At 42.0% G+C, this 20,421-nt stretch overlaps 1 protein-coding gene across 9 annotated transcripts in view; it reads left to right on the top strand.

Annotated features, from left to right (window-relative positions):
* The window catches only part of NCALD (neurocalcin delta), a 443,184-nt gene that overhangs the window by 408,782 nt on the left and 13,981 nt on the right, over nucleotides 1-20,421 (top strand). For all 9 annotated transcript variants that reach the window (XM_055116808.2, XM_055116806.2, XM_063606457.1 and 6 more), the window contains one exon: nucleotides 1,645-2,041. In XM_055116808.2, coding sequence (XP_054972783.1) covers nucleotides 1,664-2,041 — 378 coding nt within the window. In that variant the 5' untranslated portion in view covers nucleotides 1,645-1,663. The remainder of the gene's footprint in view (nucleotides 1-1,644; nucleotides 2,042-20,421) is intronic.

Raw genomic sequence — 20,421 nt, 5'->3', positions numbered from 1 at the left:
GAGACAGAAACAAACCCCACAATGCGTGAAATCGCAAAGAAGATTGGCAATCATTAAAATGGGGATATGCTGTCTTTCAGGTATTCTGTAATTTTTCTAAGCTTTGCTTTCAGGTTTTTTTTCCAAAAGACGAAAAATGCAAAATACAAGTGCAGAACTTTTTTTTGAGATGGGGTTTATCTTGACCACACTTAAATCATATACCTTGGGAATTAGGAACTAATCTCGTGTATCACCTCCTCCAAGAAAGCTTCCCTGAGAGCACCCATGCCCCCTTTGGGTTGGGCATTTTTCCAGGTACTCTCACCAAATCCACTCTCTATTCTGTAGCATATCTGTCATATCGTCCCCTCACTGTTACCACCATCCCCTGCACACACAGCTAGGTGCCCTTAGGGAAAAGGGGCCACATCTTATTCTGCATCCACAGAACCAGAAACACACTGGTAATTGAGAGCCAAATGTTGAGGCAGTTTGTCTCTAGTGCAAAAGCACTATAAATGAGAAGCACTTTTTATACCTTGAGAAAATAACTTCAGTTTGGTTTTGAAGAAATGGTGCTTTCTATACTCAGGAAAATAAATCATTCTTTAAGGGAGTAGCTTTAAATATAAAAGTGGCATTTTCCCCCAAGGCCGATAATAATTACAGGTATTTCCCCACCTAGTAAAAGTTACCTTTATTTTCCACACCATGTTAAGTTTAAAAATAGGTAACAAAAAGGTGTGCATTCTTGTTATGGAAACATATATTAACAGCATATTTAAGTACACATACGAAAAGTCTGGAAGAACACATATCAACATGCTAGCAATTGTTATCTCTAAGGTTTAGTATTTGAAGTGATACTGCTTTTTTTCCTTATGTATCACTCTTTTACTATGTTACTATAACTATGTGCTACTGCTATGATAAGAAAATGCAAAGTTATTTGTATTTTAAAGAGAAACATTTGACCTATTTTATAAGCCAAAATCATAAGACATAACTTTATGAAGCATCATCTTTACTATCAAAACCCAACATTGTCAGTGATTTATTCCATGCATTTAAATCCCTGAACTAGCATGTTGGAGTTTGGTGGTATTAGGTTTGCTTCCATTTTCTGTCTTTATGTCTGTGTTTATAATATTCAGAAGGTATCCGAGCAGCATTTTACTTGGAAATATTCTAGCAATAAAACCTGCTAAATTCTTTCCCTTGGTCTCTCTCTTCCTCCTTTCCTTTAATTTTCCCTGCTAATACTTGGATTAGCTATCAGAACCCCAGCCTTCTTAAATTTAAGCTCAACCTCTGGCAAATTGATGTCAAAATTAAGTAAGCAATTAATTCTCCCTCTCTCCCTGCCCTCATTTCCCTCTACCTCACCCTCTCTCTGAACATTTTGCTTTCAGGATGGCTCTGTATAAAAGAAGTATTCATTTTCTGGTCAGTGATAATTCTGCTGTGCATCCTCTACTGGCCTATCTTTCTATTATTTTGTTTGGCTGACCAGTGTGTTGCAAAACCTAGACAGTGTTACTGGACTCGTATAGAGTTTATTTGTTTGTTTTTTCTTCTTCCCAAAGGAACAATTACAAATTATAAAATGCAGCCCTAAAGAGCAGCTCTACAAATTATATATGTTTTCTTTTCTATCTGCAGCTGAATTCTTGCCGCCAGGATGGGGAAACAGAACAGCAAGCTGCGCCCGGAGGTCATGCAGGACTTGCTGGAAAGCACAGACTTTACAGAGCATGAGATCCAGGAATGGTATAAAGGCTTCTTGAGAGACTGCCCCAGTGGACATTTGTCAATGGAAGAGTTTAAGAAAATATATGGGAACTTTTTCCCTTATGGGGATGCTTCCAAATTTGCAGAGCATGTCTTCCGCACCTTCGATGCAAATGGAGATGGGACAATAGACTTTAGAGAATTCATCATCGCCTTGAGTGTAACTTCGAGGGGGAAGCTGGAGCAGAAGCTGAAATGGGCCTTCAGCATGTACGACCTGGATGGAAATGGCTATATCAGCAAGGCAGAGATGCTAGAGATCGTGCAGGTATGTAGACTGAGCCCTTTAAAAAAAGAAGGGCATGCATCTCAAGTAAGAATTGGAAGGTGCACAGTATAGCACGGTGCAGAGGTTGCAAACTGGTGAGTCACCAGGACACTTCGTTTGGCCCACCCTGCACGTTTGAACAGTTTAAACTGCATTACAGTGTGGGGAGACTGCACATAAAAATCCACACTGGTCGGCATCTCTTGAAAAACTAGACTAGTGGGACTCCCGGGTCATAGGTGCATTTAAAAATGTTCTGATTGGCAATTGGTTGTAAGAGTTACAATCAATAAAAAGGAATGTCTAGATTATGATTAGTGGTTATGGAGACCAAGGTTTTACCACACAGATGAAGACTCTTAAGTAGCAGGCTTCAGAGAAAATAGCTTGGAAATGTTTCTTATCAGATGTAAGATCTGTGTTGCTGTTAATGCTGGTGGGCTTTTCCTGAATTCCAAGAGGAAGGAGGGTATAATGAGGCATCTCCAACACCCCTTCCATCATGGCCTGAGCACGTTTTTCAGGTTAACTTTAGAATGCCCTTGGCTGAGAGGAGAGGTTCATTCAGATGATTGGGGGAGCCTTAGAATTTTATTTTTTGGTTTACAGCACCATGTTAGCTCCTGCTCAACACTTTTGCCCAGTCGTCCTGGCTGCTGTTGGTCAATGGTTTTGTGATCAGTACTGATGAAGATGCAGACGCTGAGGCAGGGAGGAACATTTAGTCCTCGTGGACTGATGAAATCAACACTCCCTGCTAAGAACTCAGCCCTGAACAAATAGTATAGGGTGGAAAATGGACACTGTCCCTTTTCTGTGGAATCCAGTTTGTGAAAGAGACAGAGAGAATTGCAGAGAATATGCAGAAGGTATGAATTGACCCCCACCCAGACCCTGTTGACTTCACTCCACCACATTGCTAAGGAATGTAAAAAGTGATCATTAAAAGGAAGGTGCTTTGGGGCAATGTCCTTTGGAAAAATAAATAAATAAATGAAATGAAATAAATAAAAGGAAGGTGCCTCAGCCTCCCAGAGGCATTTTCTTCACTGTAAAGCACCTCAGTCCATTCACAGGCCCACAGTGTTTCCAGGCTATAATTGTAAGGACACCCATTCCTTACAAAATGCTCAGACACTCATGGCTCTTAAGAAGACTGCAAAGGAAAGCTTGAATTTCTTAAACTGTTTCCTAGAGTGCTAAGTCCTGATGATTAATATTCATGATCACAGAAAGGAAATATTGTAGCACCCTGAGGTGACTTCCAAATCATCAAAGAGATTAAAGAACCATTTTCATATTAAGGGCTATGTTATTCTATTCTGCTACTTTGCAAACTGACAATTCATGTATTCTGCCACATTCTTTTGCTAATCTCCCTGCTTTCAATTATTCTGGATAAACTGGAATTTACTGTAGGATCTCACAGAGCTTCCCATTCTATTTTTTGTTGTTGTTGTTTTTTCCCTCCCTTTTTGAAAACCCACACTCCTCAAGCCTTGTCACTGCCGCAGGAAGCTTTGTGCCTTTGTCTGACCATCTTTTCTTTGTTGTAGCTGGTCTGCAGCACTCAGGAAAATGCTCCTTTGCTTCAGAGCAGTCACTGTCAAGTTTCTGTTTTGTGCCTTTCTAAATATCTCTTAGAAAGTGATGAGTTGGGGGCAAGCTGTGGACCAGGAGAACCATCAACAAATTAAAGTTCTATTTGTTAATATGAGTAACACCTGTAACTTGATAGCAAGTGTTGATGCATAAATTCTTAGCTGAATTCCGTCCCTCCACGACTCAGAAATTCAAGCAATTTAATGAAAAATACAAATTTATGATTGTTTACCTACAAACACCAGTAACTGGTCAGGGTGAAGACTGGGGTGAAAACAAGTTTATAATTAGTTAAGCTTGACAATGAATGGGGTATAGGACTCCAAGTCATAAATTTTCTAGTTGCTATTCCCTGACATCGCTTCCTGTGGTTTAGCTTTAGTATCCACAGAATATTGTTTGTAGTGACAAGCTGAAATTGTTTTGTATTTCATAACATTGGTAGGAAAAAACTCTAAAATTTATGGGACTACTGTGGATTCTGTGTAGCTCTGAATCATACCAAATTAGTTCCCCTCTGGTGGCTATAACAATGTTTCAGAAAGCCAGTAGCTTAAAAATACAATTTATTATCCTATAGTTCTTGAGGTCAGAAGTCTGAAATCAGTTTCATTGGGCTAAAATTAAGGTTTCCTCAGGGGTGTGTTCCTTCTGGAGGCTGTTGGGGAGAATCCTTTCCCCTGCCTTTCCCCGATTCTAGAAGCTTCCTGAGTTCCTTGGCCGATGGCCCTCTTCATCCATCTTCAAAGGCAGCAACAGCAGATTGAGTCCTTCTCAGGCTGCCATCCTCTGTGTATTTTACTCTGCTTTTCTCTTCCACTTAAAAAGATCCTGTGATTACACTGGGACCATGTGAATAATTTAGGGGAATTTTTCCTTCCATCTCAATATTCTTAATGTAATCACATCTGCAAAGTTTGTCGTCCTGTGCAAGTTAACGTATTCACAGGTTTCAGGGATTTGGATGTGGACATCTTTGGGAGCCGTCATTCAGTCTACCACATATGCCAAAATGCAGTTGTGTTCCTTTTTAAAGAAAATATTTTTGTGCTGGATCAACATCTGGGTGAATAAGCAAAACCCTATGCAGATTTATTTTTAGGACCTCAAATGAACATTTTTACATTCATGTGTTTATTTTTTTATAATTTTTTCTTTTTTAAAAAATTATACTTGAAGTTCTGAAATACACGTGCAGAACGTGCAGGTTTGTTACATAGGTATACATGTGCCATGGTGTTTTGCTGCACCCATCAACCCGTCATTTACATTAGGTATTTCTCCTAATGCTATCCCTCCCCTTGCCCACCACCCCCCAACAGGCCCCGGTGTGTGTTGCTTCCCTCCCTGTGCCTATATATTCTCATTGTTCAACTCCCACCTATGAGTGAGAACATGCACTGTTTGGTTTTCTGTTCCTGTGTTAGTTTGCTGAGAATGATGGTATCCAGCTTCATCCATGTCCCAGCAAAGGACATGAATTTATTCTTTTTTTGTGGCTACATAGTATTCTATGGTGTATATGTGCTACATTTTCTTTATCCAGTCTAACATTGGTGGGCATTTGGGTTGGTTCCAAGTCTTTGCTATTGTGAATATTGCTGCAATAAACATATATGTGCATGCGTCTTTACAGCAGAATGATTTATAATCCTTTGGGTATATACCCAGTAATGGGATTGCTGGGTCAAATGGTACTTCTAGTTCTAGATCCTTGAGGAATTGCCACACTGTGTTCCACAATGGTTAAACTAATTTATGTTCCCACCAACAGTGTAAAAGGATTCCTATTTTTCCACATCCTCTCCAGAATCTGTTGTTTCCTGACTTTTTAATGATCACCATTCTAACTGGCATGAGATGGTATCTCATTGTGGTTTTGCTTTGCATTTCTCTAATGACCAATGATGATGAGCTTTTTTTCATATGTTTGTTTTTCCACATAAATGTCTTCTTTTGAGAAGTGTCTGTTCATATCCTTTGCCCAGTTTTTGATGGGGTTGTTTTTTTCTTGTAAATTTGTTTAAGTTTCTTGTAGATTCTGGATATTAGCCCTTTGTCAGATGGATAGATTGCAAAATTTTTCTCCCATTCTATAGGTTGCCTGTTCACTCTGATGATAGTTTCTTTTGCTGTGCAGAAGCTCTTTAGTTTAATTAGGTCCCATTTGTCAGTGTTGGCTTTTGTTACCATTGCTTTTGGTGTTTTAGTCATGAAGTCTTTGCCCATGCCTATGTCCTGAATGGTATTGCCTAGGTTTTCTTCTAGGGTTTTTATGGTTTTAGGTTTTATGTTTAAATCTTTAATCCATCTGGAGTTAATTTTTGTATAAGGTGTAATAAAGGGGTCCAGTTTCAGTTTTCTGCCTATGGCTAGCCAGTTTTCCTAACACCATTTATTAAATAGGGAATCCTTTCCCCATTTCTTGTTTTTGTGAGGTTTGTCAAAGATCAGATGGTTGTAGATGTGTGGTGTTATTTTTGAGGCCTCTGTTCTGTTCCATTGGTCTATATATCTGTTTTGGTACCAGTACCATGCTGTTTTGGTACTAGCACCATGCCGTTTTGGTTACTGTAGCCTTGTAGTATAGTTTGAAGTCAGGTAGCATGATGCCTCCAGCTTTGTTCTTTTGGCTTAGGATTGACTTGGCAATGCAGGCTCTTTTTTGGTTTCATATGAAATTTAAAGTACTTTTTTCTAATTCTGTGAAGAAAGTCAATGGTAGCTTGATGTGAAGAGCATTGAATCTATAAATTACTTTGGACAATATGGCCGTTTTCATGATTTTGATTTTTCCTACCATGAGCATGGAATGTTTCTCCATTTGTTTATGTCCTCTCTTATTTCCTTGAGCAGTGGTTTGTAGTTCTCCTTGAAGAGGTCCTTCACGTCCCTTCTAAGTTGTGTTCCTAGGTATTTTATTCTCTTTGTAGCAATTGTGAGTGGGAGTTTGCTCATGATTTGGCTCTCTGTTTGTGTATTATTGGTGTATAGGAAAGCTTGTGATTTTTGCACATTGATTTTGTATCCTGAGACTTTGCTGAAGTTGCTTATCAGCTTAAGGAGTTTTGGGGCTGAGATGATGAGGTTTTCTAAATATAGAATCATGTCATCTGCAAACAGAGAAAATTTGACTTCCTCTCTTCTTATTTGAATACGCTTTATTTCTTTCTCTTTCCTGATTGCCCTGGCCAGAACTTCCAATACTATGTTGAATAGGAATGGTAAGAGAGGGCATCCTTGTCTTGTGCCAATTTTCAAAGGGAATGCTTCCAGCTTTTGCCCATTCAGTGTGATATTGGCTGTGGATTTGTCATAAATAGCTCTTATTATTTTAAGGTATGTTCCATCAATACCTAGTTTACTGAGTGTTTTTAGCATGAAGGGATTTTGAATTTTATTGAAGGCCTTTTCGGAGTCTCTCTTTTTCTATTGTTTGGAATAGTTTCAGAAGGAATGGTGCAAGCTCCTCTTTGTACCTCTGGTAGAATTCGGCTGTGAATCCATCTGGTCCTGGGCTTTTTTTTGTTGGTAGGCTATTAATTACTGCCTCAATTTCAAAATGTGTTATTCGTCTATTCAGGGATTCAACTTCTTCCTGGTTTAGTCTTGGGAGGGTGTATGTGTCCAGGAATTTATCCATTTCTTCTTGATTTTTTAGTTTATTTGTGTAGAGGTGTTTATAGTATTCTCTGATGGTAGTTTGTATTTCTGTAGGATCAGTGAGGATATCCCCCTTATCATTTTTTATTGTGTCAATTAGATTCTTCTCCCTTTTCTTCTTTATTAATCTGGCTAGTGGTCTATCTATTTTGTTAATCTTTTCAAAAAAAACAGTTCCTTGATTCCTTGATTTTTTTATGGTTTTTTTGTGTCTCTATCTCCTTCAGTTCTCCTCTGATCTTAGTTATTTCTTGTCTTCTGCTAGCTTTTGAATTTGTTTGCTCTTTCTTCTCTAGTTCTTTTAATTGTGATGTTAGGGTGTCAATTTTAGATATTTTCCGCTTTCTACTGTGGGCATTTAGTGCTATAAATTTCCCTCTAAACACTGCTGTAGCTGTGTCTCAGAGATTCTGATATATTGTGTCTTTGTTTTCATTGGTTTCAAAGGACTTATTTATTTCTGCCTAATTTCATTATTTACCCACTAGTCATTCAGGAGCAGCTTGTTCAGTTTCCACATACTTTTGCAGTTTTGTGTGAGTTTCTTAATCCTGAGTTCTAATTTGATTGCATTATGCTCTGAGAGACTGTTTGTTATGATTTCCATTCTTTTTTATTTGCTGAGGAGTTTTACTTTCAATTATGTGTTCGATTTTAGAATAAGTGTGATGTGGTGCTGAGAAGAATGTATATGCTGTTGATTTGGGGTGTAGAGTTCTGTAGATGTCTGTTAGGTCTGCTTGGTCCAGAGCTGAGTTCAAGTCCTGAATATCCTGGTTAATTTTCTGTCTTGTTGATCTGTCTAATATTGACAGTGGAGTGTTAAAGTCTCCCACTATTATTGTGTGGGAGTCTAAGTCTCTTTGTAGGTCTCTAAGAACTTGGTTTATGAATGTTGGTGCTCCTGTATTGGGTGCATATATATTTAGTATAGCTAGCTCTTCTTGTTGCATTGATCCCTTTACCATTATGTAATGCCCTTCTTTGTCTTTTTTGATCTTTGTTGATTTAAAGTCTGTTTTATCAGAGATTAGGATTGCAACCTCTGCTTTTTTTTTTTTTTTTTTTTTTTTGCTTTCCATTTGTTTGGTAAATCTTCCTCCATCCCTTTATTTTGAGCCTGTGTGTGTCTTTGCACGTGAGATGAGTCTCCTGAATACATCACACTGATGGGTCTTGACTCTTTATCCAATTTGCCAGTCTGTGCCTTTTAATTGGGGGCATTTAGCCTATTTACAATTTAAGGTTATTATTGTTATATGTGAATTTGATCCTGCCATTATGATGCTAGCTGTTTATTTTGCCCATTAGTTGATGAAGTTTCTTCATAGTGTTGATGGTCTTTGCATTTTGGTTTGTTTTTGCAGTGGTTGGTACCAGTTTTTCCTTTCCATATTTAGTGCTTCCTTTGGGAACTTTTGTATGGCAGGCCTGGTGGTGACAAAATCCCTTAGCATTTGCTTGTCTGTAAAGGATTTTATTTCTCCTTCACTTATGAAGCTTAGTTTGGCTGGATATGAAATTCTGGGCTGAAAATTCTTTTCTTTAAAAATGTTGAATATTGACCCTCACTGGCTTGTAAGGTTTCTGCAGAGAGAGCCACTGTTAGTCTGATGGGCTTCCTTTGTGGGTAACCCAGCCTTTCTTTCTGGCTGCCCTTAACATTTTTTCCTTCATTTCAACCTTGGTGAATCTGACGATTATGTGCCTTGGGGTTGCTCTTCTCGAGAAGTATCTTTGTGGTGTTCTCTGTATTTCATGAATTTGAATGTTGGCCTGTCTTGCTAGGTTGGGGACGTTCTCCTGGATAATATTCTGAAGTGTGTTACCAACTTGGTTCCATTCTCTCTGTCATTTTCAGGTACACCAATCAACGTAAGTTTGGTCTTTTCACATAGTCCCGTATTTCTTGGAGGCTTTGCTCATTCCTTTTCATTCTTTTTTCTCTAATCTTGTCTTCATGCCTTATTTCATTAAGTTGACCCTTAGTCTCTGATACCCTTTCTTCTGCTTGATCGATTTGGGTATTGATACTTGTGTATGCTTCACAAAGTTCTCGTGCTGTCTTTTTCAGCTCCATCAGGTCATTTATATTCTTCTCTAAACTGGTTATTCTAGTTAGCAACAACTCTAACTTTTTATCAAGGTTCTTAGCTTCCTTGCATTGGGTTAGAACATGCTCCTTTAGCTCGGAAGAGTTTGTTATTACCCACCTTCTGAAGCCTACTTCTGTCAATTTGTCAAACTCATTCTCCGTCCAGTTTTATTCCCTTGCCCGCGAGGGGTTGTGATCCATTGGAGGATAAGAGGCATTCTGGTTTTTGGAATTTTCAGCCTTTTTGCACTGGTTTTTCTTCATCTTCATGGATTTACCTACCTTTGGTCTTTGCTGTTGGTGACCTTCGGCTGGAGTTTTTTGCGTGGTTGTCCTTTTTGGTGATGTTGATGCTATTGCTTTCTGTTTGTTGGTTTTCCTTCTAGCAGGCAGGCCCCTCTTCTGCAGGTCTGCTGGAGTTTGCTGAGGGTTCACTCCAGATCCTGTTTGCCTGGTATCACCAGCAGAGGCTGCAGAATAGCAAAAATTGCTGCCTGCTCCTTCCTCTGGAAGTTTTATCCCAGAGGGGCACCTGGACAGGTGCCAGCCAAAGCTCTCCTGTATAAGATGTCTGTCGACCCCTGCTGGGAGGTATCTCCTAGTCAGGAGCCTCGGGGGTCAGGGACCCACTTGAGGAGGCAGTCTGTCCCTTAGCAGAGCTTGAGCACTGTGCTGGGAGATCGCTGCTGTCTTCAGAGCTGTCAGGCAGGAATGTTTAAGTCTGCTGAAGCTGCACCCACAGCTGCTCCTTCCCCCAGGTGCTCTGTCCCAGGGAGATGAGAGTTTTATCTATAAGCTCCTGACTGGGGCTGCTGCCTTTCTTTCAGAGATGCCCTGCCCAGAGAGGAAGAATCTAGAGAGGCATCTGGCAACAGCAACTTTGTGGTGCTGCGGTGGGCTCTGCCCAGTCCAAACCTCCCAGTGGCTTTGTTTACACTGTGAGGGGGAAAACCACCTAGTCAAGCCTCAGTAATGGCAGACGCCCCTCCCTGCACCAAGCTGGAGCAACCCAGGTCAACATCAGACTGCTGTGTTGGCAGCAAGAATTTCAAGCTAGTGGATCTTAGCTTGCAGGGGTTCTTAGGGGTGGGACCCACTGAGCAAGACCACTTGGCTCCCTGGCTTCAGCCCCCTTTCCAGGGGAGTGAATGGCTCTGCCTCGCTGGTGTTCCAGGCACCACTGGAGTACGAAAAAAAACATCTGCAGCTAGCGTGTTGTCTGCCCAAATGGCCCTCCAGTTTTGTGCTTGAAACCCAGGGCCCTGGTGGCATAGGCACCTGAAGGAATCTCCCAGTCTATGGGTTGTGAAGACCATGAAAAAGCATACTGTCTGGGCCAGAGTGCACCATTCCTCACAGCATGGCTTCCCTTGGCTAGGGGAGGGAGTTCCCCAACCCCTTGCACTTCCCAGGTGAGGCAACAGCCCACCCTGCTTCTGCTCACCCTCCGTGGGCTGTACTCACTGTCTAACCAGTCCCAGTGAGATGAACTGGGTACCTCAGTTGGAAATTCAGAAATCACCCATCTTCTGCGTTGGTCTTGCTGGGAGCTGCAGACTGGAGCTGTTCCTATTTGGCTGTCTTGCCCAGGAACCTCATGTGTTTATTTATAAGTGACAAATTTAGGAACATGAGTTAGGCTCAATATTTTATTATCACATCAAAAATCATCTCTCAGGAATCTTAGGCCAGATCAGAACCCTGACCTTTCCTCATCTTACAGCAGATTCTCTCCTCCCATTGGTGGCTGAGGTCAACCCACCACTCAAGAGGAAGAATTCTTCCTGCCCAACGTAGTTCCTGTCCCTCAGCTCTGCTGGAGACAGGTGTGAATACCCACACCCATCACAGCACAGGCTGTGTGTCTGAGGAAGGGATCAACCAAGCAAGCGAGTGGCATCACTGATTCTACCATAAATGCTTAGATGTGTTCTGGCATCTTGAGGGGTGGAGGGAATGTTGACCTTATGGATCCATCAATGGGACCACAGCACTCCCAGGGAGCTAATGTAGGAAGAAAATGGAATTACATTTGCCTCCCTTCTGTTCTCAAAAGTAACTAAGACCCTTGAAAAGCCAAATTTTAACTACAGGATTCTCATTGACTATATGTATACACGCTGCATTCTTTATCCTTACAACTCAATGAAAATGATAGGCTTAGACAACATTAGACCATCTGTACCTGAAGCAAAGATAAAGAAGGAACCAAAGGAAGAATAGGCATGTGAGGGTGAGGCAGGAAAATAGAGTCTGGAGGCAGGGAACATAAGGCCAATTCACACTTCAGCTGTAACAGGAAATATCCTCTCCGTAGGGTGTACGCCATAAATGACTGTAACTTTACTTCATCCTCTCCATTTATGTAGGGCGTACCCAAAGTAACCAGTGGAATCCTCTAGCGGGTATTTAAACTCTCGAAAATTCTGTAATGGGGCCTGTGAGCCCCTATGCACAGGCCCGCTCCCACACTGTGGAGTGTACTTTCATTTTCAATAAGTCCCTTCATTCCTTCTTTGCTTTGTTTGTGTGTTTTATCCAATTCTTTGTTTAAGATGCCAAGAACCTAGACACCCTTCATTTTTAAAAAGAGTAGCCATCTTGGACAAAGCAGATTGATATTGCCTCTCCTTTTTAAAATTTCCCGTTTCCTTATTTCCCATCTCCTTGAGTCACAATTTTCTATTCTTGAGCAGCAAGCTCAACTTCTCCTTTTACAAATGCAGCGGTGTCACTGATTCTGCTGTGAGTGCTTAGATGTGCTCTGGGATCTTGAGGGGTGGAGGGATCCATGTATTAAGGGTAGAGACCCCAGGATGAGTACCTGGCTTCCAGTCATGATTCTGCTCCCTTAGTACCTACATGCCCTTGTACAAGTTACTGAACATCTCTGGCATCCATTTCCGGATTTGTGGATTGCAGCTAATCAAAACACCTAACTCATGGATGATTGTAAGTGTTAAATCAGTCATTACAAGTAAGGTGCCTAGAACAGCGCCTGCATGGGCTATCACTCAATAATTGTTGGCTACCATTATTATTGCCACAATTTCCAGAGCTGGGACAGGATGTCTTCCTACTAAATGAAGGGAGTTCACTTCCACTTCAATGGAGAAAGTAATGGATAGAATCTTCCATTAAGCTTTCAGTTAAATTTTGTTATAACATGTTTGTTCACAAAGAAAAGGGAGGTGTCCCACTAAATCTCCAATTGGTGGAAATCACAGAAGAGATATTCTTGACTTTAGGACCCCTAGCTTCTCTACCTGCTGTCTTTACTGGCAGAGATCAGCCCCTCTGGGAACAAGCTAAAACTTCTGAGCTATGATGTTCACAGGACTCAGATTAAAGAAATAATCATGTTTCCAGGAAAGAATGTAGTTGGCCCCAGGAATTCCCCAAACCTTATTGATCTGAGCCCACAGTCACACATCATGCATTGGGACTGTTTGGGGGACAGTCTGTCTGGGTTTGTTCTTAAGTTCAAGTTAGAGCCTTTCGAAAACCATCCAAAGGCTGACATCACGTTACTCCTAGCAGTCCTTAGGGCTCTGACTTTAAAGACGAGGTTAGAATAATTTGTAATCAGCACTTTTACTACTTAGAATAATGATTGTTTCAAAAATCTTGGAGTCCACATACCTGTTTTATTTATTTATTTATTTATTTATTTATTTATTTATTTATTATTACCATTTTTTGAGATGGAGTTTTGCTCTGTCGTCCAGGCTGGAGTGCAGTGGTGCAATCACAGCTCACTGCAACCTCCGTCTCCTGGGTTCAAGAGATTCTCCTGCCTCAGCCTCCCAAGTAGCTGGGATTACAGGCACCTGCTACCATGCCCAGCTACATATCTGTTGTTTTAGAGTCAAACTTTCTCTCCTAGTTGTGATTCAGGGTTAACTGACATCTTCTGATGAAGGCAAGGTGAACTTAAAAACACCCCAGTATACATTTCACACCTTTTAAATGAGTGAAACCTGAAGGAAGGCATTTGGGAATATACTGGCAACCCACAACAGGAAAGTTTGGTTTTGCTACTTTTAGCAGTATGGGAAAAAAATTTTCTGATTCACCCCTGTGATGAATAAGGCATACATATCTATACAGCAGCCAGATGAGGATGGGGAGCTATGGGGATGGGGGTAGCCATGCAAAAACAGCTTATCCTCCTCGGGCACCAGATGAACACACAGACTAATCCACACTCATTTCCAGAGTGCCCACCTGACCAATTCAAACAACCAGGCTGTTAGTAGTTCTGCCACAGAGGATCAAAATAAGGGCCAGAGAGACTTCCTTATATTCTTTTTAGAAGCACATTCTGAGTACCATTTGCATTGTTTCCCCCAAAGACTGTTCTAAATAGACACTCTGTCACTTTTAATATGGTCCTTGGAGACCTGAAACACTGTGGTCTTCTGATTCTGGGGGAAAAAAAGGAGGGGGCAGGGGAAGAGTTTCTAGTTCATCTTATATTACCCCCTGGGAATTCAGCTCCAAACCCTGAGTAATTCTTAATTATGAGCATGGACCACAGATGTGGCTCTGGAATGCAACTTAGATTTCTTTCCTGGAAGAAACTCTTCAATGCAATTGCTTAGGCTAGTGACTTCCTCCAAGAACTGACTTTAGTGCTTGCTTATCGGATGTTTTGGGTTTGTCCCTTTCTTATCAGGGGATTAATCTTATTGCAAATCACACTATGGCTTAAAAGTTTAAGTCAAATCAAGTATGGTATCTGGCAAACATGAATGAGTGCTTCCTAGCTTCTCGTGCTTATTGGCAATCCTTGACATTCCCTGGTTTGTAGCTGCATCACTGTATTCTCTGCCTCCGTCATCATAGGGTGTTATCCCTGTGTGTCTGTGTCCAATATTCCCTCTTCTTATAAAGACACTAGTTGTTGGATTAAGGAGCACTCAAATTCATGATGATCTCATGTTAACTTGATTGCATCTGCAAAGACCCTATTTCCAAACAAGGTCACATTCACAGGTTTCAGATAGACAAGGATTTTTGCAGGACATTGTTCAACCTAGTACAAAGGGACTATCTCATTTAATCCTCACGACAACCATATTAGCCCAATTTTATGGATGAAGAAACAAATTGCTTCCAGATCTTCATTTCTACTGTGTCCAACTCTTAATGGACCTCTCTATTAAGATGTTGCACTGGTACAAAGTCAATATTCCAAAAACAAATTCATCATTGCCCAAACCTCCCCACCACTCCCTTTTTTTTTTTTTTTAAATAGACTTACTATCTATCCTCTAATCAAGTCAGAGACATCTTTGGCACTCCTCCACCGTCTATCTCCATATTTAGACAGTCACCAGAGCTATTAAATTTGCCTCTTTGGTATTTTTTAACCTTTTCATTCCTGTGCATTCCTTCTGCCACTGTCTCATTTCAAGTCAGTGGTGGTACTCTTCACTTTTAGATATGAGCAATTAATAGTTTTCCAATCTTATGTGAAGTGCTCTGCAAAAGGCAGTTTCGGATGACCCCCTCCAAAGAGGCCTTTACTCTCCTAAACAGACATTCTGGAGTTACTGTGTTTCAGGCTTCACATTTCTAACCTATATTATTATAACTTTTCCCCAGTTATCTATTCTGCATATTGAAACCAACACAAAAGTTACTGACTTAAAACAACAATCATTTATTTAGCCCATGAATCTGATACTTGGGCAGAACAGTGGGATCTCATTTCTGTTCCATGCAGCATCAGCTGGGGTGGCTCGAAATTGCCTGGGAGCTGGAGCAGCTGAGGCTTCTTGGACCTGGGACCTCCCTCTGTGCCTCTGTGTAGTCTCTCTCCTCCATGGTGGCTTTGGGGTGGCCAGACTCCTCACATGGCAGCTCAGGGCTTAAAAACTGCAGGTCCCAAGAAAGAGAACCAGGCAGAGCTGTATCTCCTTTTATGATCTGACTTTGGAGGTCACAGAGCATCACTTCTCCTGTCCACCCCTACTCCAGGCAGTCACAGAGGTCTCTATGGCTCACCAAGACCTCCAGGCTCAAGGGGAGGGGACCTAGAGTTTACCTCGAGAAAGGCAGTGGCGAGGTTCTGGAGGATTGTGTGGGATTAGAAAGCCTGTTCTGGCTGTTTTTGGAAAATACGATCTTCACAACATGTTTCTAACAGCTCTTCCTGCCTCCCATCAGGTCCTTCCCCACTTCGGTTTTCCCCACTGATGCCAGAGTAATCTTTCAAGACCTAATATGATCATGTTAACCATGTTTCTCTCCTGCCTAAAATCTTTGAGTATCTCCTCATTCACTTTATTTATTTTTATTTTTAAATTTTATTTTAATTTTATTTATTTATTTTGAGATGAAGTCTCGCTCTGCTGCCCAGGCTGGAGTGCTCACTGCACTCAGCTTACTGCAACCTCTGCCTCCTGAGTTCCAGCGATTCTCCTGCCTCAGCCTCCTGAGTAGCTGGGATTACAGGTGCACACCACCATGCCCAGCTAATTTTTGTATTTTTAGTTGAGACGGGGTTTCATCATGTTGGCCAGGCTGGTCGTCTCGAACTCCTAACCTTGTGATCCGCCCACCTCAGCCTCCCTAAGTGCTGGGATTACAGGCATGAGCCACCGCGCCCGGCCTATTTTTTATTTTTTTGACACGGAGTTTTCGCTCTTGTCGCCTAGGCTGGAAAGCAATGGCGCGATCTCAGCTTACTGCAACCTCTGCCTCCTGGTTCAAGCTATTCTTCTGCCTCAGCCTCCCGAGTAGCTGGGATTACAGGTGCCCGATACCATGCCCGGCTAATTTTTGTTTATGTTTAGTAGACATGGGGTTTCACCATGTTGGCCAGGCTGGTCTTGAACTCCTGACCTCAGCTGATCCCGCCTGCTTCAGCCTCACAAAGTGCTGGGATTACAGGCATGAACCACCGTGCCCGGCCCCCATTCACTTTAAATGATGTCTAAATTTCTTAACGAGGCATACAACAGCCTTTGTGACTGGGTCCCCATCTCTCTCAAGACTCATCTCGCATTTGTGATCTTTGAATTCTCCATGCCTCAGTTACGTGTCAGCTGGGAGATACCAGAAGTCACCGCGGCCTCTCACATCCCACAGCCTTTTCTCATGCGGTATCCTAGAGTACACTCTTACCACATTTCCCTCTCACTCAGTGGAGGTGTCTCGTCTGCCCCCCACACCCCAGTCCTATGCATTTAACTCTGTTGTTGATCTCCATCATAATAATGCTTTCTTTTTTGTTGTTGTTAATTTCAAGTAGATTGCTGTTTTGTAATCATGAACAACTCCACTAAAAGATATAATTACTTTATGGTCTCTTCAACAGGATTTTACCATGTTGAGTGCTGGATATTTTTATAGCTCTATAAATGTTCTTAAACTTTCTTCCGAGACACAGTTAAATTACTTGGAAACAATTTGAACTTTCCAGGTCTTGCTTTTCAGATTCATTAGCTGACACGAGAGCAGCACTCAGCTAGGACTGATTATTCCCACTACTGAGGCCAGACCTTTCTGACTAGCCAGTGCCCCACAAATCATGAGGCTCTCCCTCTGGCTGATGGAAACAGGCAAGCTTCTGGACCTTGTGGGAGGGCCAGGCAGTCTTTCCTCTAATCCTTTCACTTGGTTCTTTTTTCCCAGTCCTGGGTAGTTTCTTCCCAGGACTTGTGTAGACTGTCTTGTGTGTAGTCAGTCTTGTGTAGACTGACTGTGCTGAATACTTGAGGGAGACCTGCCACAGCTCTCTGGAGTTCTCTCTGTGCCACTCTCTCTTCTCTTTTATTCTGTCCAGTGATCACTAGCCACTTTAGTGTCTCCAAACTCTCAGCGCCATCTGCCCATCAGTGAGTCCACCAGGTATCACATAGGTCCCTGCTCCTGGCACTGTGGCTTGGAAACCCTCTCAAGTCATTAAGCTGGGGCCAACATAGGACTTAGCTCTCATGTTTTCATTTTCTCAGGGATCACTGTCCTTCGTTGCCCAATTCCCAGCGTCTGGTAAACTGTTGTTTCATGTCCATTGTTTTTTGGGTTTGTGGTTGCTGCTGCTTCGGGTGGGAGGGGATAAATTCAATCCCTGTGACTCCATCTTGGCCAGAAGCCACACTCTCTAATCTCATGCTGATGTTTTCTGTGTTGACCTGTTCTGCTGCCACCTGTCCTGTGAGCTCCTTCAAGGCAGGGCTGTGCTGATGCCAAGGGATTTAGCACCATTTTTGTGCTATTCATAAAGTCCACAAATGTTTGTTGAATAAAGTAAGTGTTAGACTCCAAAACATACAAAGATGAATAAGAAAATATCTACAATATCTCTGTCTTGAAAAAACTTAGAAACCACTGGGAAGACAAATCTCATGAAGAAGCATTCTAGGCTATTTGTTTTGGGGGAAAAAAAAAAAAGAGGAACAGAGAACGCAGCCCAGATGAAGAGGGAGTCAGAGTAAGAGTCAGTCCTGGCACAGACAGAACTTTCTTGAGGCACTACTTTCATAAACTGTTCATAGATGTTTTGTAACAAAAGGGTTCTGGTCAAACCAGTTTGAGAAAACCTGGGTTAAATAGATTTCAACACATCTCTTACTGCAGGAATTACCAGAATCTTTAATATGTTCGTGTGCATTGTGATGTTTTGAGAAGGGGATAAAATAAGCAGTGTTTCCCAATACTGTTTTGATGATGGGATCTCTCTGATCTTAACACATCTTGGAAGGCTGACATTTCTTGGAAAGCACGTTGGGAGACACCTTTATAGCATCGTCAATGTGTGATTGTTCAGCCTTTGTTTCTGTATCTCCAATATCCATGAGGCCGCTTCTGCGGAGCAGCCTCTTGCTCTTCTGCCGTTGCGCACCACAGAACATAAAGTTCTTCCCATGTTAAGGCTACATCTAACTTCCCATAAGTCTTCAAGTTATAAAAGGGCATAGTGCTGGGTTATTCTAAATAGTCAGCTCCCCTAGTGTGCAGAGAGTACAGTGTACAAATCTTGGACATTCTCATTCCATTTAAGAATCATAGTATCTAGTTGGGCGCCGTGGCTCACACCTGTAATTTCCACACTTTGGGAGGCTGAGGAAGGAAGATCTCTTGAGCCCAGGAGTTTCAGACCAGCCTGGGCAACATAGTGAGACTCTGTCTCTACAAAAAAAAATTAGCCCAGTGTGGTGGCACATGCCTGTGGTCTCAGACAGCTACTCGGGAGGCTGAGGTGGGAGGATGGTTTGAGCCCAGGAGGTCCGAAGCTACAGTGAGCTATCATCACGCCACTGCATTCCAGCCTGGGAGACAGAGTGAGACCCTGTCTCAAAGCAAAAAAAAAAAAGAATCACACTATCACAAAGGGACCAGTACACAAAGTGGTTCAGTGGTTCAAACTCCATTTTCAGCAGCAAAAATGGTTTTGTTTTGCTTCGTTTTCTGAGTAAAATCTTACATGAAATCTTACATGGAACTGCTCGGTTGAGAAGGCGTGGGGCTCCTGCTTGTCTCTCACACTCTCTCTGCCTGTGAAAATGCTTAAAGCACCTTGGAAGAATACTACAAAAATATGACAATTACTGATTTAATTGATTCTTCTAGCTCTAAATGAGAAAGTACTTATGCTATTCCAGATATATAGATGTTCATTCTATTTTAAAAGTATTTCCTGAAAATATTTTCATTCTTCTCCTTTCCTGATATGTAATATCCTTCTAAGCAAGGTGCTTAGTCTAAGCAAGGTGAGAAAGTCTAAGGACAACCAGGTGCTGCCAAACTTCTGTTGTCCGTAGTCTGCTGTCAGAGAGACGTGGGTGTCTGGTTTCCTGTTAGAACACCCTACATTTTGTGATGAAATATCTGGTTTCCTTCAGAAAAGAGGTTGAGTGTTAACTCTTGGAATTTTGCCTGCCCTCAGTTAATTGCACAACCTTGATCAATGCAGACCTGAGTCCTCCCTTCCCAGACCTGAGTCCTCCCTTTCCAACATCCCAAGAGGTTGTTCCTTCAAAGAGAAAAATTAAAAATAAATAAATAAATATATATATATAGGTAGACCACAAGGAAGCTGATAGGGGCTGTGGTCACACTGGGGAGCTGTCTCAAGCCTGGCTGGGGCAGAGTCAGGGCTGGGCTCCTGGGTGTCCCAAAGCTCTGCATTTACCCAGAGACAAGAAAAGGACTTTTCAAGTTTAATTGAAAACAGGATGACCCTGCTAGACCTCTCATTGACATTGCTAAAAATAAAGTAGGGAAGTAGCCTGGTCTCTTCACGGTTTAATCCCATTAAATGTAGAAGGGGTGGGGACTGAAGCTAGTAAAAGACATGATTTGTCTCAGATGGCTGTCTGGGGTTGTATTTTTCTCCTCTGTGCTATGCAGTCCCAGATTTTAAAGTTCTGATACAATCAGGTCTCGGTTGTTGATGCCGTGGGAAGGGAGCAAAGGGACAGACAATCCTGCCACTGTGGCTCTGCAGGGCTGTCACCCACTCACTCTGGGGGCCACTGGGACTCGTCACCTCGGCTCTCTGCTCACCGTTCTTGTACCACCCCTGGCATAGGCCTGGCTTTGTAAATAACCCACTAATTCCCATCTGATCTGAGTGTCACGAAAGAGTCATCTGTGAGCCTCTTAAAGAAGACCCCACTTCCTCCTCAAACTCACAACACACTCAGACGTGGTGCCTCCCACCCCATTCCAGAAGCCCTGCTTGCACATATGTTCACATCGGGGACTTCGGACGCTGTTCATTTTGTGGGGGAAGTAGTGGGAGTTGTTTGTTGTATTAACTGATTCTCGTTTCTCTGTGCCAACCCCACTCCTTTAGCCTAATACTGAATAGCAAGACTGGAAGACTTTCCGTTGAGTGTGAGAGCTTCACATACATTCATGTGCTTGCCTGAGCTTTCATTCATTTCTTCAAGGGTGTTAAGGGAATAACCCCTAGATTATTACACAGTTGATTTTTCATCAGAATCCCAAGAAGAAGAATTTCGTGAGCCACAACCTTAGAGGCTGAAAGGTCCAAAGAGTGCTC

Source organism: Pan paniscus, chromosome 7 (genome assembly GCF_029289425.2).
Source record: "Pan paniscus chromosome 7, NHGRI_mPanPan1-v2.0_pri, whole genome shotgun sequence".
In the NCBI taxonomy this organism is placed as follows: domain Eukaryota; kingdom Metazoa; phylum Chordata; class Mammalia; order Primates; family Hominidae; genus Pan; species Pan paniscus.
This window is presented reverse-complemented; position numbering and strand designations above follow the sequence as displayed.